The 25861-nt window shown below is 45.6% G+C and overlaps 1 protein-coding gene across 2 annotated transcripts in view; it reads right to left on the bottom strand.

Moving 5' to 3' along the window:
- The window catches only part of SEPTIN6 (septin 6), a 73436-nt gene that overhangs the window by 32841 nt on the left and 14734 nt on the right, over window positions 1–25861 (bottom strand). For both annotated transcript variants that reach the window (XM_068962776.1, XM_068962777.1), the window contains exons 2-3: window positions 24265–24379; window positions 15036–15231 (exon numbers count right to left, since the gene is read on the bottom strand). In XM_068962776.1, coding sequence (XP_068818877.1) covers window positions 15036–15231; window positions 24265–24379 — 311 coding nt within the window. The remainder of the gene's footprint in view (window positions 1–15035; window positions 15232–24264; window positions 24380–25861) is intronic.

Genomic DNA, 25861 nt, shown 5'->3' on the forward strand with positions numbered 1-25861 from the left:
ACACAGATTCCTATATCACAATTTTAAAGTATTTTGGTAACTGTATTTTTTTGGTGGGCTTCCCTAGTAGCTCAGCTGGTAAAGAATCCACCTGCAATGCAGGAGACCCTGGTTCGATTCCTGGGTCAGGAAGATGCCCTGGAGAAGGGATAGGCAATCCACTCCAGTATTCTTCAGCTTCCCTGGTGGCTCAGCTGGTAAAGAATCCGCCTGCAATGCGGGAGACCTGGGTTTGACCCCTGGGTTGGGAAGATCCCTTGGATAAGGGATAGGCTACCCACTCCAGTATTCTGGCCTGGAGAATTCCATGAACTATAGAGTTGATATATTTTAGGCAAGTTATTCTGAGCCCAGAGGCCTCACTGGTTTAAGGGGCCAATAGCACAAACAAGCCCAGTCTAGACACTATTTCTTATTCATTTCAGATGGTGATATGCATTATGAAGACAATAAAATAGGACAATGGGATAAAAAGTGACTGAGGGCTCAGCTACTTTAAATACAGTGATCAGGGAAGGCTTCTCTGAGGATGTGGCACTTGAGCTTCAAGGATGCAAATGACAGTCATAAGAGAATGTGGGAGAAGAGCATTCCAAGCAGAAGGAAAAACAAATGCAATGGTCTTGAGGCGGAAACAAGCTTGACAAATTTGAGCAAGATAATTAGGGAATGAGGAAGCGCAATATACTGTTCACAATTGCCAAAGGTGGAGACAACTCAAAAGTCCATCAACTGATAAAATGTGGAATATCATACAATGGAATATTACTCAGTCATGAGTAATATTACTTTTCAGCCATGAAAAGGAAGAAAATTCAGGTACATGCTACCACATGGATGAACCTTGAAAACGTTATGCTAAGTGAAAGAAGCTAATCACAAAAGGACAAGTAGTATATGATTTCACTTCTATGAAGTACTGCTGCTGCTGTTACTTGCTCAGTAGAGTCCAACTCCCTGCGACCCCATGGACCGCAGCCTGCCAGGCTCCTTTGACTATTCTATGAGGTACTAGAAGAGTCAAATTCACAGAGACAGGAAAGAGAATAATAACTGGGAGCTGAGAGGAAAGGGTAATGGGAAGTTATTGTTTAATGTGTTTCCTTTGAGGATGATGAAAATGTTTGGGAACTAAACAGAGGTAGTGATTGCACAACACTGTGAATTTATTAGATGCCACTAAATTTGTTCACTTTAAAATAGTTAATTTTATGTTATGTGACTTTCACTTCAAGAAATACAAAAATAATGAGATAAAGCAAGTGAGGTAATGGAGACAGATCACATAAGGTCTTGTGGGTAAGATAACAGTAAGAGGTTTTTTTTTTTTTTTTTACTCTGAATAGGGTCTTCTGTTCCATACTGCTTTCTAATTGGTTGTTGTCAGATAAGAAGTCTATGACTTTCTGCATATTTATTTTGAAATTAGCTACCTTGTCTTTAAGTTGATTATATTGGATTTTGTGATAAGATATTACAGAAAAGTAAGAGTTTTATCTTTCAATTGTTTTCTTTCTTGATAATGTTAACCAGTCCCTTCTTGAAATACTGTCCTTTGGCTTCACTGCCACCATTAGCTCCTACCTCTCTAAGAACTCTTCTTTCTCACTCACCTTAGCTTCAATTCTTGGCCTGTCTCTGAGGTTCCATCCTGGACCATCTTTTGCGGTCATTCTGCATATCACAGACACTTTAGCCCTGGGTGGTCCCGTTCACTGTCATGGCCTCAGTTACCACTGGCTCCTATCACACTTCGTAGACACCCAGAAGTCACCCCAGTCTCCCTCTCCCACATGCCAGCCCTCTGTGCAAACACAGCTATCAGAAGCTCCCCTGCTGGAAACCCAGAAGACCTGGTCACAGACATCATACTCAAACAGTACCATGCCAGGCATCAAAGCCAAGATATCACAAGGTCTGGTCTCCTAGAACAGCGCTCAGAGTGACAACACATCATTTACTCCATCCTTCCAATCACCTCTTTCCTCTATGCTCATTGCTATTCTGCTCTCTCCTGGTGGACTCACTATCCCTCCAAACTATGTCCATAGACTCACTATCCCTCCAAACTATGTCCACTGTGCCCTCTGAAACTCCTGAACCACGGTGAACGAAACTGCCACTTAGAGTGTGGTTCCCAAACTGGCAGCACTAGTGTCATCGGAAGGCTTGTTAGAAATGGAGACTCTCCAGTCTCCAACCCAGACCCACAGGATCAGAATCTATATCTCATTAAGAGCCACAGTGGCTCATATGCTACTTTAAAGTCTGAGAAGCAGCATATGCCATCTTCCTCTTCATAGCACCTGCCTATCTCTTCATGCTACTGGAAATCTAACTCTCTCCTGAGGACCCCACTGCCTAGCAGCCCCCTTCTGTGTAGGCTCCTCATTCTCCCACAACCTGTGTGCGCTGGGCTCAGTGCGGTGGGCATCCAGGCAGACCATTACTCCTCTACCTCTGTGTAAAACAACACTCTCCATTTGAGACCTGTTCCATCCTCTTCTGGAGGTGCCTGACCCAGTCTTTCTTCCTGTTCTGGGTGACTGCAATGTGCTTGTGGACAAACCATCAGCCTTCAGCCTCTTTATTCCTTGATGGCCTCAACTTCCCCAACCTCCAGACCCTTCTACTTCAGCCACCTCCACACCAGACCATTCGCCAGGCCAGCCTCACCCAAGATAGCCTCTAACACTCCGCTCTCTGACCACTGCCACACATCTTTCCAGCTCTCCTATGTCTCTGATGGGCCTAAACTTGATCCTTCACCTCATAGAATCCTCTGGTACCTTGGTCTCTCCATTATTTTACAGGCTATCAGCCCCTCATGGCCTCATCTTCTTCTTGGCCTGGGCTGACCCCTTAATCAATGGCCCCAAACACTCTTTTATCAACTCCTCTCCCATTGCACCCTCCTTGCCTAGCTGAACTGCTGGACTGGATACATTTCAGTATCTTCCCTCTGCTCCTAGACCACTGCCGCTGAAGTTGACTAGAAGCAATCACAAAACGTGGGGTCTTGGCACCCAAATTCCTGGCCTCCAACCTCACATACGCCTTTAAAACAATATGACATCCCTTTGCTTGGGCTCAATTGGCTCCTTCCCACTGCTTTCATTGACCAGGCCAAACCGTCCCCACTTTCCTCAAGCTCTGAAACTCGTCTGTGACCCTTCCCTCTCACAGGACCGTGTCACCTTCTACTTTATCAGCACAATCAAGGTCACCAGGCTCATACTACCCCAACCTGCCTCACTCCCTTGCCTTCTCTGTACCCTCTAGCCTCTGAGGACAAAGCATCCCTCATCCTGTTCAACGTCCATCAGCCCCTGTGTACTTGATCTCATTCCTTTCAGGCTCTTTGGAGAACCTTCTATCTATCAGTTCCTCACCTCCTACTGATCACTCCCCCTCCCTGAAACCTATGAACAGGCTTATGTCTTCCCTCGTCTCAAAAAAACAAAAAAGATCTTTCCTTAGCCAGTCCTCCTCAACCACACATTTCTCTCCAACTACGGCCCTGTGTCTTCTCTTTCCTTACCAGTCAAGTCTCTCTTTTGCACCTACTACAGGGCCTGACATATAACAGGCGCCTTATAAACATATTTAGTGCATGGATAAAGATGTTTTTTGAAAGAACAATCTACTCATTTATTTATTTTTACTTCATCTTCATTCCTCAACACATTGTAGACTGGTTTCCACCCTCACCAGCATCCTAGTTAACACACTCAATGGATACTTTGGGGATTTTTGTTGTTGTTTGAAGTATAGTTGATTTATGTTGTGTTTGTTTCAAGTGTACAGCAAAATGAATCAGTTATGTATACACATGCATGCATGCGTGCTAAGTCACTTCAGTTGTGTCTGACTCTTTGCAACCCTATGGACTGTAGCCCGTCAGGCTCCTCTGTCCATGGGATTCTCCAGGTAAGAATACTGGAGCGGGTTGCCATTTCCTTCCCCAGAGGATCTTCTCTACCCAGGGATTGAACCTGCATCTCCTGCACTTCCTGCATTGGCAGGCAGGTTCTTTACCATTTAGTGCCACCTGGGAAGCCATATATAGATATATCTATAGATACAGATACCCTGACGCTGGGAGGGATTGGGAGCAGGAGGAGAAGGGGACGACAGAGGATGAGATGGCTGGATGGCATCACCGTCTCGATGGATGTGAGTCTGAGTGAACTCCGGGAGTTGGTGATGGACAGGGAGGCCTGGCATGCTGCGATTCATGGGGTCACAAAGAGTCGGACACGACTGAGTGACTGAACTGACTGACTGATAGATACAGATATATCTTCTTTTTAAGATCGTTTCCATTATAGGTTATAAGAAGATATTAAATATAGTTTCCTGTGCTATACAGTAGGTCCTTGTTTATTTTATATAGTGTATATCTGTTAATCCCAAACTCCTAATTTATACTTCTTTGATGACCATAAATTTGTTTTGTATGTCTGTGAGTTGGATATTTTTAGCTTTTTAAATTTTATCTTACTTATTTATTTTGGCTGTGCAGGGTCTTCATTGCTGTGTGGGCTCTTTTCTAGTTGTGGAGAACAGAGGGCCACTCTCTAGATGCGGTGCTCGAGCTTTCTCACTGTGGTGGCTTCTCTTGTTGCAGAGCACAGGCTCAGCAGTTGTAGTGCACGGGCTTACTTGCCCCAAGGCATGTGAGATCTTCCCTGATCAGGGATCGAATGGCGTCTCCTGCATTGGCAGGCAGGTTCTTTACCACTGAGTCACCAGGGAAGCCGCTACTTTAAATTTTAAATCATGAAAAGTTAAGAGGTGTTTATTTTCCCCATCAATGTATATATTATATTGATTCATCATTCATTCAACAAATGTATACTGAATACCCACTATAAGACAGCTGGCTACCTTGTACTCATCTTGCAAAACTTGAAAACTTAGCCCAGTCATTCCTGATCGCCTCCTCTCCCCTTTCTGCAGCCTCCAAACTATATACTCCCACCACCAGGCTGGATTGCCTGTTCCCACAGTCCTTCTCCACACATCTCTGTTACTGTACTTACCATATTATGTAGAATTTGTGCACAAATATCTGCCCCTTCTACTAAACTGTGAGTTCCTTAATTAGAGATTATCCCTTATTTTTTAGTATTCCTGGCCCTTCACACTGTACCTGGCACACAGTGGTGGTTTAGTCGCTAAGTCGTGTCCAACTCTTGCAATCCCATGGACTGTAGCCCACCAGGCTCCTCGTCCATGGGATTCCCCAAGCAAAAATACTGGAATGGGTTGCCATCTCCTTCTCAAGGCATACAGTAGGCATTCAGAATTTTATAACCTGAACTAGATCCCCCGTGTCAACTGGTTACTATGTCTTATGGATTCTTTCCCTTACATTGGCCTCTTCCTATCTATCCTTGAAGTTTCTGCTCCTGTTCAAGCCCTTTTCATCTCTTCCATCCTCATAAAATTCACCCATGACCTCCCGGCCTCCCTCTGGATGCTGCTTTATCTTTTTCCCAGCTCAGAAAAGCTTTTTAATGGAGCAGTCTACACCCACTGTATCTGCTTCCTTTGAAATTTTTCAATTAAAAAAAATTATTCATAATCATGTAAGCAATACGTGTACTTAATCTACTATTCTCAGAGGTAACTACTATTTTTAGTTTGATTTTTCATACAGACTTTTTTCTATGTCTCTATAAACAGAGAGAGGGGCAGGGAGGGAAGGAGAGATGGAGAAAGGGAGAAATGTTTGTTTTATTGGGAAAGGGTACTCTTGCCTGGAAAATCCCATGGATGGAGGAGCCTGGAAGGCTGTAGTCCATGGGGTCGCTAAGGGTCCGACAGGACTGAGCGACTTCACTTTCACTTTTCACTTTCATGCATTGGAGAAGGAAATGGCAACCCACTCCAGTGTTCTTGACTGGAGAATCCCAGGGATGGGGGAGCCTTGTAGGCTGCCGTCTATGGCATCACAGAGTCGGACACGACTGAAGCAACTTAGCAGCAGCAGCAGCAGCAGCAGCAGATTTATACAAATGGCATCATGATCTGTGTATCATTCTTCAACTTCTTGTTTTCACTTAGCAACCTGTTTATGTGAGTATGTACAGATTTAACTCATTCTTTTATATAGCCAAGTACAGGTCCATGGTATGGCAGTATTATAGCTCATTTAGTTGCCCTCTTGGTGGAAATTCAGACTGCATAAAATTTTTCTCATTCCATAACCAATGATACAGTTTATTTCAGAATAAACTGTGGAAAATTCTAAAAGAGATGGGAATACCAGACCACCTGATCTGCCTCTTGAGAAACCTCTATGCAGGTCAGGAAGCAACAGTTAGAACTGGACATGGAACAACAGACTGGTTCCAAATAGGAAAAGGAGTATGTCAAGGCTGTATATGGTCACCCTGCTTATTTAACTTCTATGCAGAGTACATCATGAGAAACGCTGGGCTGAAAGAAGCACAAGCTGGAATCAAGATTGCTGGGAGACATATCAGTAACCTCAGATATGCAGATGACACCACCCTTATGGCAGAAAGTGAAGAGGAGCTAAAAAGCCTCTTGATGAAAGTGAAAGTGGAGAGTGGAAAAGTTGGCTTAAAGCTCAACATTCAGAAAACGAAGATCATGGCATCCGGTCCCATCACTTCATAGGAAATAGATGGGAAAACAGTGGAAACAGTGTCAGACTTTATTTTGGGGGCTCCAAAATCACTGCAGATGGTGACTGCAGCCATGAAATTAAAAGACGCTTACTCTTTGGAAGGAAAGTTATGACCAACTTAGATAACATATTCAAAAGCAGAGACATTACTTTGCCAACTAAGGTCCGTCTAGTCAAGGCTATGGTTTTTCCAGTAGTCATGTATGGATGTGAGAGTTGGACTGTGAAGAAGGCTGAGCGCCAAACAATTGATGCTTTTGAACTGTGGTGTTGGAGAAGACTCTTGAGAGTCCCTTGGACTGCAAGGAGATCCAACCAGTCCATTCTGAAGGAGATCAGTCCTGGGTGTTCTTTGGAAGGAATGATGCTAAAGCTGAAACTTCAGTACTTTGGCCACCTCATGCGAAGAGCTGACTCATTGGAAAAGACTCTGATGCTGGGAGGGATTGGGGGCAGGAGGAGAAGGGGACGATAGGATGGCTGGATGGCATCACCGACTTGATGGATGTGAGTTTGAGTGAACTCCGGGAGATGGTGATGGACAGGGAGGCCTGGCGTGCTGCGATTCATGGGGTCACAAAGAGTCGCACAAGAGTGAGCGACTGAACTGAACCAATGATACAGTGAACATCCTTTCTGTGGGCCTTTTACAAACATGTGCAATCATTTCTCTAAGCTGTATACCTAAAGATGGACCTGCTGGATCAAAAGATACTCACATTTCTTTTTTTTTTTTTTTTCATTTTTTATTTTGTTTGGAAACAAGAGTTCTTTTAGAGTGAAATGTTCTAATGGTTAAATAATTCATTTTGAGACTTAAAAACTTGATATCTACTGAATTTAATTTTCTTTTCTGCTCTGGGTCTTCGTTGCTGCATGTGCTTTTCTGTAGTTGTGGAGAGCGGGGGTTATCCTCTAGTTGGGGTTCTCATTGCAGTGGCTTCTCTTGTTGCGGAGCACAGGCTCTAGGGCGTGTGGGTTTCAGCAGTTGCAGCTCTCAGGCCCTAGAGCACAGGCTCAATGGTTGCGGCACAGAGGCTTAGGTGCTCTGCAGCATGTGGGATCTTCCTGACCCAGGGATCAAACCCGTGTCTCTTGCATTGGCAGGCAGATTCTTTACCACTGAGCCACAAGGGAAGCCCTGATATCTATTGATATTGATGGTTGTATTAGTTAGGGCTCTCCAGAGAAACAAAATCAATAGGATGTATATTTATATATATATGTTTATTTTAAGGAATTAGTTCATCACATTTAAAATTTTATAGATACTGTCAAATATACCCTTTACAAAATCTGTATCAATTTACACTCCCAGCAAGATGAATGAAATTAGCTGGTATTAATGGATATTGTATTTTTATGTTTTATTTTTGCAAATCTGATAGATGAAAAAAATACTTCATTGTTTCATTTCACATTTCCCTGATCACTGAAGAAGTTGAATGACCATCATTTTATATATTGATGGTCCATTTACATTTCCCCTTCTCTCAACTACTTGTTTCTCACTGAATTGCAGAAGCTCTTTTTACATTTTATTTTTTTTTTCTGTTTACATTTTAGAAAAACACTTTGTCTGCTATATGAAAAAGTGAAAGAGAAAGTCACTCAGTTGTGTTTGACTGTTTACAATCCCATGGACTATAGCCTGCCAGGCTCCTCTGTCCATGGAATTCTCCAGGCCAGAATACCAGAGTAGGTAGCTGTTCCCTTCTCCAGGGGCTCTTCCCAACCCAGGGATCGATGTCTGCTATATTGGTTCCAAATATTTTCTCCCCATCTGTAGTTTGGTTTTGCTTTTGCTTATAATATCTTTCAATAGACTACTGACTGAAAAAATGCACAACCTAAAAGCTGAGAATTATGTTTTATTTGGTGGACAAAACTGAAGACTTAAGCCTAGAAGACACCTTCTCAGCTCTAAGGGACTGCTCCGAAGAGGTAACAGAGGAGACAAGATATCCAGCGGGTTTTGCAACAAAATCCAGGTAGTCAGGCCATCAAAAGACTACTGCTAGTTAAAGAAAACCAGACATCTCAAGTTAATGAGTGCAGTGCTTTTCTATGTATGGGAAGAGGCAAGAGTCTGGCGGGGCTCATTGAAATCATGCCTTTGATAGGCATCTTAACTGTCCAGGGCTAGTATTCTGCTTTTCTCCATCCATCCTGAGTCCCCATGGAATGCACTGTTGTGGGTGGCCTCAGTGGACGCTGCCTGGTTGTAACATCCTTTGTTTATTGATAAGGCAGGCGACATTTTTCATCCACAAGACAAAGGTTTTGTTTTGCTTAATTTTTAACGAATTTAAATCTGTCAGTCTTCTCTGACTTCTGGACTTGACATCACAACTAGAAAGGCCTTCTCTATCCTCCAAAATTATAAAAATATTCTCCTATGTTTTCTCCTCGTATTTTTAGAAATTGTTTTTAATCCAGCTGGAATCTATTTTGGGGACTGGTACTTGTGTGGGAGGGTCTCATTTTATTTTTTCCTGATGGATGACCTATTTCCCCAGCACATTTTCTTGAATAGTCCATTCTTTTCCTTGCTAATGACAAATGCTAAATTCTCACAGAAACAGGAATTTGATCTTGGACTCATTTTTCTGTTCAACTGCTCCTTTTGCTAGACTGATGCCTGTACTTCCTTATCTCCCATTCACTCATGGCAAACTAGTTTCACCCACAATACCCCTAGAATTATTATTCTTCAGTTCAGTTCAGTCGCTCAGTCGTGTCCGACTCTTTGCGACCCCATGAATCGCAGCACGCCAGGCCTCCCTGTCCACCACCAACTCCCGGAGTTCACTCAGACTCACGTCCATCAAGTCAGTGATGCCATCCAGCCATCTCATCCTCTGTCGTCCCCTTCTCCTCCTGCCCCCAATCCCTCCCAGCATCAGGGTCTTTTCCAATGAGTCAACTCTTCGCATGAGGTGGCCAAAGTACTGGAGTTTCAGCTTTAGCATCATTCCTTCCAAAGAAATCCCAGGGCTGATCTCCTTCAGAATGGACTGGTTGGATCTCCCTGCAGTCCAAGGGACTCTCAAGAGTCTTCTCCAACACCACATTTCAAAAGCATCAGTTCTTCAGCGCTCAGCCTTCTTCACAGTCCAACTCTCACATCCATACATGACCACTGGAAAAACCATAGCCTTGACTAGACAGACCTTTGTTGGCAAAATAATGTCTCTGCTTTTGAAAATGTTATCTAGGTTGTTCATAACTTTTCTTCCAAGGAGTAAGCGTCTTTTAATTTCATGGCTGCAGTCACCATCTGCAGTGGTTTTGGAGCCCCCAAAAATAAAGTCTGACACTGTTTCCACTGTTTCCCCACCTATTTCCCATGAAGTGATGAGACCAGATGCCATGATCTTTGTTTTCTGAATGTTGAGCTTTAAGCCAACTTTTTCACTCTCCACTTTCACTTTCATCAAGAGGCTTTTTAGCTCCTCTTCACTTTCTGCCATAAGGGTGGTGTCATCTGCATATCTGAGGTTATTGATATTTCTCCCGGCAATCTTGATTCCAGCTTGTGCTTCTTCCAGTCCAGCGTTTCTCATGATGTACTCTGCATATAAGTTAAATAAGCAGGATGACAATATACAGCCTTGACGTACTCCTTTTCCTATTTGGAACCAGTCTGTTGTTCCATGTCCAGTTCTAACTGTTGCTTCCTGACCTGCATACAGATTTCTCAAGAGGCAGGTCAGGTGGTCTGGTATTCCCATCTCTCAGAATTTTCCAGTTTATTGTGATCCACACAGTCAAAGGCTTTGGCATAGTCAATAAAGCAGAAATAGATGTTTTTCTGGAACTCTCTTGCTTTTTCCATGATCCAGCGGATGTTGGCAATTTGATCTCTGGTTCCTCTGCCTTTTTTAAAACCAGCTTGAACATCAGGAAATTCACGGTTCACATATTGTTGAAGCCTGGCTTGGAGAATTTTGAGCATTACTTTAAGTGTATTTATTAATGACCTCCATTCATGTTGCCAAACCTAATGAATATTTTTCCTTTTTTTTGGCCACACCAAACGGTTATGTGGGATCTTTAGTTCCCTGACCAAGGATGGAACTTGTTGCCTTTACAGTGGAAGCTCAGAGTCTTAACCAGTGGACCACCAGGGAAGTCCCAATATTTTTCAGCTTTTGTTTTCCTGGACACTATTTATCATATCCTCCCATATGCTACATGATACAACTCTCCCTTGATTCTTCTACCAATAAAAGTCATGATCATGACAATATCTTCTGTTCATTAGTTACCTTGTGCCAGGCACTGTTTAAGCATTTCCTACATGTGGAGTATGCCTCCCCCATCACCTTCTGGGTAGATACTAGTATTATCATCATCTCCCCTTTACAGAAAACTGAGGCATAAAGAATTTAAGTGCCAGACTTCCCTGGTGGTCCAGTGGTTAAGAACCTATCTGCCAATGGAGGAGACATGGGTTTGATCCCTGGTCCAGGAAGATTCCATATGCCTGGAAGCTGCCAACTACTGAGCCTGCGCTCTGCAGCCCGTGCTCTGCAACAAGAGAAGCCACTGCAACTAGAGAGTAGACCCCACTCACCACAACTAGAGAAAGCCTGCGCTCAGCAGAGCCAGCACTGCCAAAAACACTTACAAAAAAGAATTTAAGTGCCGAGTTGTCGGGTGAGCCCTGACAGTTGTAACTTGCATTTTTTTGTAACTCAAGTGCCTGATTTAAGCTTTGATTTCCGAGGCATCCACTTCAATAAGACATTACTTCAAGGACGGCTATCTCGAATAAACACGTTGCCAGCCACAGAAAGATAAGGAACCAGCCTTCCCCACCCCCTCACCCCTCCACCCCAGGCTTCTTTGTTTTAAGGATCTTGGTGAATTTCTATAATTGACCATTTAAGCCACTTGTTTTCTCTCTCACGTTTTAAATTCACCAATAAAGAGCAAGCCTGCAAAACTACAGGCCATCCACCCTCACCCACCCTTGATCCCAGGGAAATCAGAACCCCTGGCCCAGGTCCTCTCTCTCTTTCTCTACCCTTGACCCTCGACCTTGCTGTGTGGCCCCAGGTATGCCTTCTCCTTTCCAGGACCTGTGAGTAATAAACCCCCTTTCCCCTTCAAGTTGCCTGATGGTTATAACTCTTGCAATCATAAGAACCACAACACTGGTTATGGATAGATAGGCTGAGACCCGAAAAAAAAAAACATCCCATGCAACATCCCTGAATTAATAGGTAGCAGGATGGGGCCAAACCCAGCTCTGTCAGAGCCCAAAGCCTAGGTTCCTAAGCACACGCCTTTTTCCAGCCTGTGCTCTGTCTCCCCCTCCAGTTCCTTTTGCTCCAGCATCTTTCAAATGGTGGCCTTCCCATTTCCATTTCCCGTGGGTATATATTTAGGAGTGCTATTGCTGGCTTTTATGACAAGCTTGTGTTTAAGTCTCTTCTGAAGAGACTTCCACACTCTTTTCCAAAGTGTCTATAGCATTTTACCTTCCCGCCAGCAGTGTCATGCGGGTTCTGATTTCTCCACATCCTCACCAATACTTGTTGTTTTCTATTTTTTGGTTATAGCCATTCTAGTGGGTGTGAAGTGATAACTCGTTGTGGGTTTGATTTGCATTTCTTGAATGGCTAATGATGTTGAGCATCTTTTGATGTTTCTATGAATCATGCGTGTATATTCTTTGGTGAAATGTGTATTCAGATCTTTTGCTCACTTGTTTAATTGGGTTGTTGTCTTATTTTGGAAAAGTAAGTTTTCTTAAAATACTCTGGTTACAAGTCCTTTATAAGACATATGATCTGCAAATGTTTTCTCCCTGTCTGTGACATGTCTTTTCAATTCCTTAATAGTGTGAATCTTTTTAATATTAATGAAGTCCAGTTTATGGTTCTTTTTCTTAAAAAATAGTGGCTTTCCCCAGGCTCTAGCCTTCGTCCCTGCTTTTCTCAGTTTACCTCCGCATCCTGGGTAAAGCAGGGCTTTCTGATGCTCTATTTTAGTGCAGCTGCACTGATCTATCTATGCCTTTGTGGCCTTGTCAGAATGGAGAAAACATGGCTTTTTGTTACAAATCCTTGGAACTCACTACTCCTGTTCCCCAGCCCATTTCCTAGAGGCTTCTCATTTCTACTTATTCGAGTTTGTGTTATTTAATGTAAGCATGTATCACACTTATAATTAGGACAAACAGTAAGCATACTAAAAATATAAAAGAAGCAGATTAGCCTCTAAGGGGTTCTATCAGTTCAGCCCTCCCAAACCATCATTATCCAGACATTTTCCAATGTTCGGCGTGTCAAACGTATGTTACTGAGAACCGTAAGATATTTAATTGAGGAGATGCTGAGCAATCTGCAGCTGAGATTAATCACTCATATTGTGACCCAAATATCCCCTTTCCCCCAGGGTTTAATTTATTCTCCCCCAAACAAGATTAGCACAATAAACAAGCCTATAAAAAGCAGAGGTGTCCTTCGTCTAGAATTGCAAATGGAAAACAGAATTCAGTTCAAATCTTAAGGAGCTAAATATATCTATTCATTATAAGGAAACGAGTGTGGCTGTTGTTATTTTAAGGAAAAGATAGAAAAATTTGGGATACAAATTTGCTAAGAAGCAAGGGGATTCTCAAAGGATGAGCAGACACTTTGCTCAAAATGATGAATGACCTTTTCTGCGAAGAGCATGTGGGATTACATGTGATTTTTAGTTAAATGCAGATGGTATCTGACCCCTCCCCACCTCAACCCAGCCCTCATCCTGTCCTCATCTGAGCCTCACTCCAGCCCTCCCTGGCACACCATTTTCAACCGCCCACAGTCTCTCCTCCCACCTCTTTGCTTATTCCAGCTCAGTCTCCTTCCAGGATGTCTTTTCCTCCATCTGCTGACTTAACATCCCCAGGCTTTTGTTTTTAGCCCAGTGTTCACCTTGCTCAACTCCACTCCCTGGATGATCTTACATATGTCTGCAGCTGGAACACAGTCCCTCTACCTTGATAACCCAAGTCTTTTGCCAACACAGACCCTTTCCTCACCTCGAAACCCTGCACATTCAGCTGCCAACCGATGAAGGATGCCTCCTCTCTCAACAGGCCACGGGCATCTCAAGCTCACCATGTCCAAAACAGAGCTGGTTCTTTTTAAACCTGGTTCTATTTGAGTTCCTCTTACTGAATGCCACCACCATCTGTCCACTCTCCAAAGCCAGAAATCTCAGCCTTATTTATTCTAGGTTCTTCTTTTGCCTTCCTGACCTCACACCAAGCCTCTCTACCAAGTCCTCTTGAGTTTACCTACCCAACAGTTACCCCATCTGTCTCCTCTTCCCTGTTTTACTGCCGGCCTCCATCAAATTGGTCCAACAGTCTCCTAGTTGGTCTTCCTGCTCTCCAGCCCATGTCCATACTATCCCAAAGCCTCCCTGCAAAGGCCAATCCAACCACATCATTCTACTTTATAGAGCTTTTCAGTGGCCCCATATCCACATATTCCATTAACCCCTCCATGATCCGGCCCCTTCTTACCTCTTCAGGCTCATCTACCCTTACTGTTCCCCAGCTCATGCCAAGCACCAGCCCAGGGACAGAGTGGCTATCATGGGACCTAAGCTTATATGATTTGAAGGGCCCTCCAAGAAATAGCAAACAACACAATGACTAGAAATTAGTTCTAGGGCTTTGGAGGGTCGTGGGCAAGTGGCAGTCCTGAAACAACCTTCACTAGCTTCACTTCTGGTCTAGCCAAACAGAACAAGCGCCGTCCCCTAGAGCATGCCATGGTCTTCCACAGACCTTGCCTTCATACAAGCTGCTGTCCCTCCCCGGAATGCCCTTTTCAAACTTCCCTTGTCTGTCGAGCAAAATCATTTGCCCTTCAAAGGCCAGGTCAGGCACACCTCCTCTGTGCAGGCCTCCCTGAACACCCCTCTCCCCACCCCCTTCCCCACCCCACACCCTGCCCTGAGTGGAGCTGACTGTTCTCTCCTTCCCATTCTCACTGTAACATTGTACCCTGTCCTTTACAGAGGAGGTCATGCTCAAAGGAACTTGTTGATTTAAGACCAGGCTTCCCCGTGACTGCCTCAAGGTCTGAGACAAGGTCATTCTTCTTTAGATTGTTAGAGCATGGCAGTACCTGGCACAAGGTAGGAACTCAATAAATGTTTGCTGAATGGAGGAAAAAGACATCCTGCTTTCGGCAGAGCACGTGGAGTAGAGCACTGAAATAGACAGGAACCCTGGCGGAAGGCGGTGCTAGCGAGCTCTCTGCTGACAGCCTGCATCATCTGACAGGAGGTCTGGCAAGAACCCAGTGGAGAGCTCCTCCCCGTGGGCTTCCCACCCGCCTCTCCACTCCACCGCTTCCCTTACCTGTCCTCCTTGTTGATCTGGTCCCCGAAGCCCACCGTGCTAACAATTGTCAGCTTTAGCCCCACGTTGCTCTCTTGAAGGTCATAGGTGTTGGACCGGAGCTGGACACCTGGCTGTGTGTGGGTGGCTGGCTCCCCCTCGAACTTGGTGTTGAACAGGGTGTCCATGAGGGTGGACTTGCCCAAACCTGTCTCTCCTGAAAAATGAAAGAATGAATCGTGATGCATTCACACATATTTTGGATGTATAGTCACTGACATGGGACACTATACACAGTAAGACACTAAGTGAAGAGCGCCTAGAACTAGATGGACTAGGTGATCTCAGTTAAGTGAAAAGGAGTCTAAGGAACTGCAGCAACGTATTAGCGGTAGTCATCTCAGGATAGTGGAATGAGGGTAATTTTCCTTTTAGTCTTCATATTTTTGTACTATTTGAAAATTGAGCATGCATGGTTTTTACACTCAGAAAAAGAAACCGTGTTAAAAGGCAGCGATGGAGAGGCAGAGTCATGCCTAGGAAACGACTGGAAGGGCATACAGTGTACTCTTACCAAATAGTCATGTCTGGGTGGTGGGGTTGTGTGTGGTTTTCACTTCCTTCTTTATGCTTTTCTCTATTGTCCCAGTTTTCTACAAGGAACTTGTATAGCTTTCATAAGAAAAATTTAAGGGCTATCTTCAAGTTTAAAAGAAGGGACAGAAGTCCCTCCTCAAATAAATATTCTCTCCTCTCAGCACCGCCCCCCCATTCCCTGCCAGCCCCAGACAGCAGGGGATGCACATCCCAGTGGGGAGACCATTTTTAGCTAATGGGGAGGGAATTCAGCAGGCCACAAATTATCCTTCCCTTTAGATTTCAAACAAGCCAGTCATTTGTTTGTTTAACTAACAGGCTGCAGGATACTAATAAATTCAACCACTGGAATTTCAAAGTCTTGGCTTTCACACTAGGGAGTGGGGGCAGGGCTGTGGGGACTGGTGAAGGTTCTTGGAGGTTATTCCTGAGAGCCAAGAGCCGCAACGGATGTTAAGCCACTGCCAGGAGCCAAGGACTGTGCTTTGGAGACCTGGGCTGCCCCGCTATCATCACCCCTCTGCTCCCCTTCCCTGCTCCCATTCCTTGAGATGTAAGAATTGACAGGTCTTCCTGATGGGGAGCAGGGTCGGGGGGAGAGGGGGAGTAGGTTTGCCCTGGACAAATCCTGGCCTGGCAAGTCCCTCTTTGTGACCGACAGCACTATCTCCAGGGCAGTCCAGGGCTGGGGTTATAGCTGCTCAACCCATAACCCGTAAATGGTCCATCTCTCCTCCACCCTCCGGGTGTGTCTAGCTTTGCATCTTGCAAACCTCTTTCATCCCGAATAATGAGCTATGAATACAGGAGGTGCTTTTAAAAACATCTGTCTCTCACAGACAGGAAACAGACTTATGGACACGGTGGGGGAGTGGGAGTGGATAGTGGCAGAAAGGAGAGGGTAGGATGAATGCAGACAGCAGCATGGAAACATATACACCAATACATGTAAAATAGATAGCCAGTGGGAATTTGCTGTATGACTCAGGGAACTCAAACCAGGGCTCTGTGACAACCTAGAGGGGTGGGATGGAGTGGGAGGTGGGAGAGAGGCTCAAGAGAGAGGGGACATATGTATACCTATGGCCAATCCATACTGATGTAGGGCAGAAACTAACACAACATTGTAATTATCCTTCAATTAAAAACTAATAAATTAAGAAAAAAATATTTGTCTCTGCTGAGCTCTCTCTGTGTGGAGAGATTGGTGAGACAGAGAGGGAAAACAAGGAGAACATTCAACTCAGCCTGGCTACCCGGCCCCCCAGCCCGATTTCATAGCCAGGTCTGACTAATGCAGTTGAGTGCCGGGGTGCAGGGAAATGTTCCTTACACAGATCACATTTCCAGCCAGAATCTGCTATACCTATTAGCAGCAAACATTCTCTCAAAAGCGGCCCTTTCTTTCCCTCCCTAAGAGCACCAGAAGTATTTGCATCCCCAGAAAAATCTGGCGAGGTGGGGGGCCTCTGTCATGGGAGGTGGCAGACTTGGCCGAGCAATGGCACACAACATCCGCCTCCCCACCTGAAGTGGGGCGCAGCTCCACTGTAAAGGGGCCAGCGCCTCTGAGCTGGGAAACCAGGGTGGCTCCTCCCCCTAACTTGCCTTCCCTCGGGCGCTGAGGCTCAAGCTACATTTTAGCCCGTTTTTGTTCATGCCTAATAAATCGTCCCTCTACATCCCCACTATCAGCCCCTTTCTCCTGTTCCGTGAGCTCTCTGCTGAGTGGCTTGAGACGTGGTAGGCCCTGACTCCCCAGCACCAAGAGCTGGCCCCTGACTCCCTGATCCTAAGACTTCTTGGAGAGCAAGGGACGGGCAGCTTCTAGGACAACCCGGAGCGCCCAGCAGAGGCTCACACAGAGCCCTCAGGAGCAGTAAGCAGAGGGAGGGGCCCACCCTGTTTGTGCAGCTGGAGAAAGGGAGGCTGGGCGGCCTGGGCAGGGCAGGGCAACAGGGAAAATGACCATCTGGATGCCTGCCAGCGCAAAAGGGCTGTGGAAATTAGACACTCAATGATGAGTGTCTGAAAGAAAAGACCCAGCGGGTGTCTAGGGAGTTGTCATGAATTGCAACATGAGAAGAGGGCAGAAAATCAAGAACTGGTCCCATTGCTCTCAGTGCTCCCGCCCAGGTTGCCATCAATGTGGAGGCTGGGGGGCGGGGGGCGAGGAACTCTCTCCCTCTCCATGGCTGGCACAGACCCAGCCTAAGCCTGGGATGCTGTCCTGGGCTGAGCATTGAGGGTGGGAGGGGAGCCTAACTCACATCAGGTCAGCAGATTCCACGCCCCTGCAGGAAGGTGGGGACTTGGCCATTACATTCCAGCAGGAAACCTGAGGAGTCCCCAAGGATCAATTTCTCTCTCCTCCTCCCTCAAGAGTGGACAGCAGGCTTTCTTAACCCTTTTTAAGTCATCTCCACCAGTAGAGAGGATTTCCTCTCACTTTGCTTAATGTAGATAGGAACCTGGAAAGACTAGATTTTTTTTTTCAAGATTTCATTTTAAAACATGAAATATGAAATCTGCTTTTTCAAACTATATTCCCTGGGATAGTCTGGTGTTGACCTCTCTACCCTGAGTTCAACACCACTGTGACAAAGAAAAGCTTAACCCTCTTCCTCATCTGCAGTTAATGTTTGCATCCTCTGGTACCTCGTGCAATTCAGTTGTTGCAAGTGATTAAATGCAGAGTCCCAGGCGGGTTATCACTAAATGACTATGTCACCTAAGCCAAGCCTTTCCCCCTTTTCTGGATTCCAGTCTCTTTTTCCATAAAACAAGCAGGTTCGAGTAATAATAATAAAAGTTATTGCTTCTGGAGCACCTACTTATGTGGACACCATTGTAAATAAATACCTTACATATATTTTCCTCTGTATTCCCCCAAATAAGCTTGTGCATTCAGTTTCAGCCCAGTAGCTCAGTCGTGGCCGACTCTTTGTGACCTCATGGACTGCAGCACGCCAGGCTTCTCTGTCCATCACCCACTTCCGGAGCTTACTCAAACTCATGTCCATCGAGTCGGTGATGCCATCCAACCACCTCATCCTCTGTCATCCCCTTCTCCTGCCTTCAATCTTTTCCAGCATCAGGGTCTTTTCCAATGAGTCAGTTCTTCGCATCACGTAGCCAAAGTATTAGAGCTTCAGCTTCAACATCAGTCCTTCCAATGAATATTCAGGACTGATTTCCTTTACAATTGACTGGTTGCATCTCCTTGCCGTCCATGGGACTCTCAAGAGTCTTCTCCAACATCACAGTTCAAAAGCATCAGTTTTTCGGTGCTCAGCTTGCTTTATGGCCCAACTCTCACATCCATACATGACTACTGGAAGAACCACAGCTTTGGTTAGACAGATCTTTGTTGGCAAAGTAATGTCTCTCTGCTTTTTAATAACTTTGTCTAGGTTGGTCATAGCTTTTCTTCCAAGGAGCAAGCGTCTTTTAATTTCATGGCTGCAATCACAATCTGTAGTGATTCTGGAGCCCCCAAAATAAAGTCTGTCACTGTTTCCACTGTTTCCCCATCTATTTGCCATGAAGTGATGGGACCAGATGTCATGATCTTAGTTTTCTGAATGTTGAGTTTAGAGCCAGCTTTTTCACCATCTCTTCCTTCACTTTCATCAAGAGGCTCTTTAGTTCTTCTTTGCCTTCTGCCATAAGGGTGGTGTCATCAGCATATCTGAGGTTGTTGATATTTCTCCTGGCAATCTTGATTCCAGCTTGTGCTTCATCCCGCCCAGCATTTCACATGATGTACTCTGCATATGTTAAATAAGCAGGGTGACAATATACAGCCTTGACGAACTCCTTTCCCAATTTTGAACCAGCTGTTGTTCCATGTCTGGTTCTAACTGTTGCTTTTTGACTTTCATACAGATTTCTCAGGAAGCAGGTCAGGTAGTCTGGTATTCCCATCTCTTTAAGAATTTTCACAGTTTGTTGTGATCCACACAGTCAATGGCTTTGGCATAGTCAATAAAGCAGAAGTAGGTGCTTTTCTGGAACTGTGCTGCTTTTCCTATGATCCAGCGGATGTTGGCAGTTTGATCTCTGGTTCCTCTGCCTTTTCTAAATCCAGCTTAAGTATCTGGAAGTTCTCAGTTCATGTACTGTTGAAGCCTGGCTTGGAGAATTTTGAGCATTACTTCGCTAGTGTGTGAGATGAGTGCAGCTGTGCGGTAGGTAGTTTGAGCATTCATTGGCATTGCCTTTCTTAGGGATTGGAATGAAAACTGATCTTTTCCAGTCCTGTGGGCACTGCTGAGTTTTCCAAATTTGCTGGCATATTGAGTACAGCACTTTCACAGCATCATCTTTTAGGATGTGAAATAGCTCAACTGGAATTCCATCACCTCCACTAGCTTTATTCATAGTGATGCTTCCTAAGGCCCATACTATTTGTCCTTAATTTACCGATGAGTTAACCAAAGCACTTCCTAGCTGCGTGCATCTGCCCCTGCTCTTCAGTCTCTCTGCACCTCACTTTCCTCATCTATAAAATGTGGAGGAAGAAACTGACCCAGGGTCACAAAAGTAGGATGTGACAATGCCAGCGTTTGACTGCAGGCAGTCTGACACTGGAGCCCATATATGCTCCCGTGTCTAATAGGTGCAACATGCTGGTTCACTCAGTTAGTCAACAAATCTTTAGAGCCTCTAATAGGAGCCAGGCACAGATTTAGGAGCTGGGGATACAGCAATGAACAGGACAGCCACAATCTCTGTTGGCATGGAACTCACAGTCGCATGGAGCTTGTCTCTTCTGGCTTTGAATGTTGGAAAAAACCAAGAGAGATGTCTTTGAGTTCAACCGGGAGGTGTCCAAAAGGAAACTCTCCAGGAACTCCTGTTGGCCAAGGGACCCTATGGACGGGGAAAGGGTCCTGTCTGACTCTGTGACCTTGCCCTCTATGCCTCCCTCATCTTGCAGAGACCTGGCAAACAGTGGTGTGCTGGAGCTGGCTTGCCCGGCTTCCTGCAGCTCTTCCCAAGCCCTCATGCAGTTACGTCAAGTTGGCAGTTTAAAACCAGCTATTGTGAGACTTAGTAGCAACAGCAGCATGGTGAGAATAATGACAGCTGGGAAACCAGCAGATGCTATAAACCATGGCAAGGTTTCTCCTGAGAGTGGGTTGCTCGATGCTGACCAGCACACTATCACTGGCAGCCTTTCTTAGACAAGTGGATGGCTGCCTCTCCCAGAGACGGTGGGCTGAAACCATCGCCCCCTGACCTTGAGAGAATGCTAGCTGCCCTTCCCCTCCTTCTGCAGAGCCTCAATCCTGCTTCTCTTGTATGTTTTCTTCCCCCCAAGTTCAACAGAGCCCAGCTGAGCCTGGAATCCTGAGCAGCTTGAAAGTAAATATTATCATTATGACCCTTTGTGCTCTTCACAGGCATTCTCTGTTGCTGGCACATTCAGAGGGTTGAATCTCTTTGGGGTTCCTTCCCAGTCGAATGTTTGGACTGCTGACTCAAGTGGTTCCTCCGAGGCTTCCTGTACTATGTCTGGAATCCTGGGATCCTAGTGACTTCTAAAGCTAAGGGACTAGTAGATTTTTTAGAGGGGGAGGGGAATCTCATCCCATTCAGTAATTATTGTATTTATTGTCAACTGTTGGAAAGGAGACATAATATGCTCACACCCATGTGCCTGGCCCTTTAAAAATAATCCTAGATGTTATTATTGGGGCCCTTGAATAAAAACTATGCTCTTGATTCATAAAAATTCTCCCTCTCAATTCCATATTGGAGTGGGTAGCCATTCCCTTCTCCAGGGGAGCTTCCTGACCCAGAGATTGAACCCAGGTCTCCTGCAGGCAGATTCTTTACCGTCTGAGCCACCCACCAGGGAAACCTGTTTCCATCACACACATGTGCACATATGTGTGTAGAGTACTCACTCTGCTGCTGGAGCCTCTGATCAGAGCCTAGCACCAGATAAACACTGCTGTGATGAAAATATCCTAGGTCTCTGTTAATAACCAAGGCTGGGGTTAGTATAATTTTACATTTACTTAAAATTTATTTAAAATGCTTGATCAGAAAAGAAAATCTTTTGGGGAAACATACCCTATGCAAACAAAATGGTTTTCTAGCCATCATTAAGGGAGTAAAACTGACTGTTATGCACAGGCAGTAGGCACGAAAGTATGGTCAGTGAAGGTTCTGTGAGAGAAACAATCACCTTCAGTGGCCAAGCCATGGACCCTTCGCCAAGTCAGCGACAGCACCCCGCCCCATGGCCAGGCTGAGATGGCAGCCGAAGAGCTACTGTAAGCCACTCGTGACTTAGGGCCAAAATCTAGGTTCTCAGAGCAAGGACAGGCTTGGGAGCCCAGCCAGAGACGGGGATGTACGAGTTGCAGGCTTTTGTGGATCAGGGATGCGGAATGAAATTAACCCAATCTGGTCAGGTGCATGCAAGGGGTGCACCCGCAGGGCTAAAAGGGGAGTTACTAGGACAGCCATTTCCTGAAACTTCAGGTAGGGAGAGGAAGAGAAGGGGACTCCTTGGGTGTAACGGTCTCCTTTCTCCCCTTCTCTTGGAGGGTCTGTCCCCAGCAGTTGAGCAATTCTATCCCCACAGGTGCACAGTGAAGCAGTTACAGTAGTAACTGCCTGGGTGAGTGGGGGTTTACTATTTTTCCAGCCCACTTTGCCTGGAGCTTGGCTGCCTCTTCCTCTGGGCCCTAGGAGAGCCTGTGGTCCGAATGGCCAATTACCCCACACTTAGGCTCTCCCAAAGCTGTACCAGCCACCCAACTGCGATTCGTTTGAGAGGCTGACATGGGTGGGCCTTCACTTCTTGTCCCTTCAACTTCAGCGCAGGTCATCCGGAGCTCTGGGAGGAATGCCAAGGGACTCCATCATGTTTGTGCAGAAGTTTTCTGTAATCAAATATTATGTGAAATAAGTTGGCCATCAGCCAAAGATGGGAAAGATCTGGCAGTGCTAATATTGGATGTGATGGCATTTGATCTTGAGGTTGATCACCACAGCTGCTGTTTGTTTTGTATCCCTCTCCTAATAGAACTTCATCATAACCATGGGTCAACTTTTGGCATTTGAAGAATTAACAGCTTAGATGTGGATTTTCAGGCCCCTGATAAGTAATCTGCGAAGCATGTATTTTCATCTCATAGACTTCAGAGCTGGACAGTGGGAGTGAGTCTTGTCGCTACTGAGTGAGCCTAGCTGACCACCTGTCCCCCAGTTGTAGAAGTGGCTTTGTTTTTTCTACTTGTCTTTGAGAGTGCAGTTATTCTGCTCCACGAAATGATCTGAGGCGTGCCAGGGATGGAGACAAAAAAATAAAAGAGTCCCACAGAAAGGAATGGCCTTAGTTAGAAAACATCACTTTAGACTACATTAGAGTAAAATATGCAATTCAGTTGTGGTTCAGACCCTCAACATGAATGAACTCCCCATAAGCTCTATACAAAAATAAGAAAAGGCAATTAGCAAGCATTTGAGTGTTCTAATTGGCATGAAAACTGCCATTATTATGGTATTTATACAGCCATTATGGTTTGGAGGTACGTCACTGAAAATATGCAGGTATGCCTTACTGCACCGTATAGTGAAAATTATATGCTGTGATCATGTTTGTAAATCTGGGATTATTTAAGGTCTCAGCCAAGAGTTGGACAGTACTGAGCACAGCACGGCAGCAAGGTCTAAAGAGAGATTCTTAAAGAATTTCAGGGAACTGCTATTCCTCAGATGTGTTTGGTTGGAGTGTGACAGTTTCCAAAACGCTTCTGGGTTCTCAAGAGGTGCTGCAGGCAGCGGTTACAGAAGCAGTGGGAGGAACAAAGGGTCAGGCAGACCTGGGTCCTTGTCATGGCTCTGCCACTTGACCTGTGTGGACTCAGATAAGTCCCTTATCCTCTGGAGTTTCTTGGTCTCCATCTGTTCCTTGAGGCTATGAATACCACTTGCTCTGTTCACTTCCCAGAGTCCTAGTAAGGACGCAAATTGCTAACATGGGAAAGTGTTTGAGAAGTATAGTGAGTGGTTCCTGCGGGGATAATTCATTCATTCATTTCATGTACATCACTGAACTCTCTTTGTGCTGTGATTAGCACAGTAGAGGTGACTAAGACATGGTTCCCACACTTGAGACTAAAGATCCAGGCATAGATACACTTAAAGGGAATAAAAGAACTTGCCACACAGCTGTGTGGTCCCTGTGCTTAAGCTCAAACTGTACCAAGCACAGCACGGCTGCAGAGGAAACAGACAGACCCAACCCACTGCCCACAGCTGGGAAGCAGGCATCTTTCCACAGCCGTTACCTCCCTCCCAGTTCTGCCCTGGCTCTTATTCTCTACAGTCAGAACAAACCTGACAAGAACTGGTCAGCTCCCTCACAGAATTTCCACTGGGTGTCACACAGCTCAGCTCCCCCCACCCTCAAGGGATGGCCCCACATTCTGGTCTGGGAAGAGAAAAAAAAAGTGTAATTACAGCTAGCTGCTCACAAAACAAGCAGAGGGATAAAAGAAGAAGATGGGGAGAAATACTCTTGCAAATAGATCAGAACGACACACTATGGAACCTAATTACCTGCCAAGCCACATCCAGCCATTAAGGATCCATATTCTGTAATAGAATTTCCTGCTATGGAAATACTCACCCACGCACAGGATGTTGAAGCAGAAGCCCTGGCTGACTGACTTATTCACCAGCTGGTCGGGCAAGCTGTCAAACCCCACATGTCCAGCCAGGGGGACTGTTCGGCAACCTTCACCCTAATTTGGAAAGGGAGGGAGGAGAGAAAATGAGGACGTGCTTACAAGCAACCTGGGTTGCACTTTTCCCATCCCAGTGCCCTCTGTGCTAGGAAGGAACACACACTCGGGGAGTCGGGCTCATCTCCCCTTAGCTAGTTCCTGATCCAAAGCAAAATGACCCATTAGCTTACAAATCATGGATTCTTGGGTTCTGGCATCCTTGAGGCTCCATAATGAATGTCAATACAGTTCACACGCAGCCAACTACAGAGAGGGCTTGTACGGGGTGGGGGTGGGGTGGGGTCAGAGGATGAGAACACTGGGGCTGGAGGTTCCCATTCTTGGGTTAACTCTGTTGGAGATGATATTATGTTACAGGTGATTGGGAGACTCAATATGCTAACACACATGTAACGAGCTTAGGACAAAGCCTGAAACACATGTAAGTGTTCAGCAAACATGACAAAGAAACTTCACAAAAGCAATTACTGGGACCTCCCTGGTGCTCCACCATTAAAGAACTCACCTTCCAACGTAGTCATTGCTCCTTGGACAGGAACTAAGATTCCACATGCTAAGGGGCAACTAAGCGCATGTACCACAACTAGAGAAAGCCCACACTGGGCAACGAAGACCCAGGGCAGCCAAAAAAAAAAAAAAAAAATTAATAAAAATTTAAAAAGCAATTACTCCTCTCTCTAGGGCACTTTTGGGGATCTAACCAAGGTGGCACAACATACAGGTTAAAAATCAGGCAGGTCTGAGTGGGAGTCCCACATTCTCCACCTCCTGACCTCAGACACATTTACTGAACTTCTCAAAATCTCCGCATCTGTAAAACCAGGCAGTAGTAGTTACTACCTCGCAGGACTGGTGTGAGGACTGGATAGGATAATGCTCTTCATGCCCTGAGCATGGGGCACAGAGTGTGATAAGCACGTCAGCAACAGTAGCTGCAGCTCTCACTGCACTGTGACACTCTCCTTCCCCTCAGACCTTCAAACAATAGGCAATGCCATGGAACACTTTGTGACAGTCCAGCTACACAGCTGCCCTCAGCCTGCCCCGGGTTCCCTGGTCTCCATCAGGGTCAGGTAAGCCATTTGCAGCCCTGGAAAGCAGGAGGCCTTTGCTCTGCCTCCATGTCCCAAGGGTTCTCATTGTCAGCAGTTCTACAAAACAGGGAGAACCTCACACTGAGGAAGGCTTCCAAGGAGCCAGGGGGCAGGACCAAAGGGGCCTGCTTGTACTCAAGAAGCCAGCTAAGTGCCAGTGGCCCCAAGGGAGGGGTGAAGAGACGAAAGGGGAAGTGGGGGACAGCTGAGCTAGACAGGAGGGTGGGCTACACAGGGAGTTAGACTTTCTGTTTGGTGGAGTCCACTGAGATTTCCGTACCCAGAAAGGTGCCAAGAGCAATCCAAAATGGACACAGGAGGTGCCAGGAGTCCTATCCCAGCATCATCAGCTGTGCTAGCAGGCACCTCTCAGGCTGGACGGGCC

This window comes from Capricornis sumatraensis, chromosome X, assembly GCF_032405125.1.
Source record: "Capricornis sumatraensis isolate serow.1 chromosome X, serow.2, whole genome shotgun sequence".
In the NCBI taxonomy this organism is placed as follows: domain Eukaryota; kingdom Metazoa; phylum Chordata; class Mammalia; order Artiodactyla; family Bovidae; genus Capricornis; species Capricornis sumatraensis.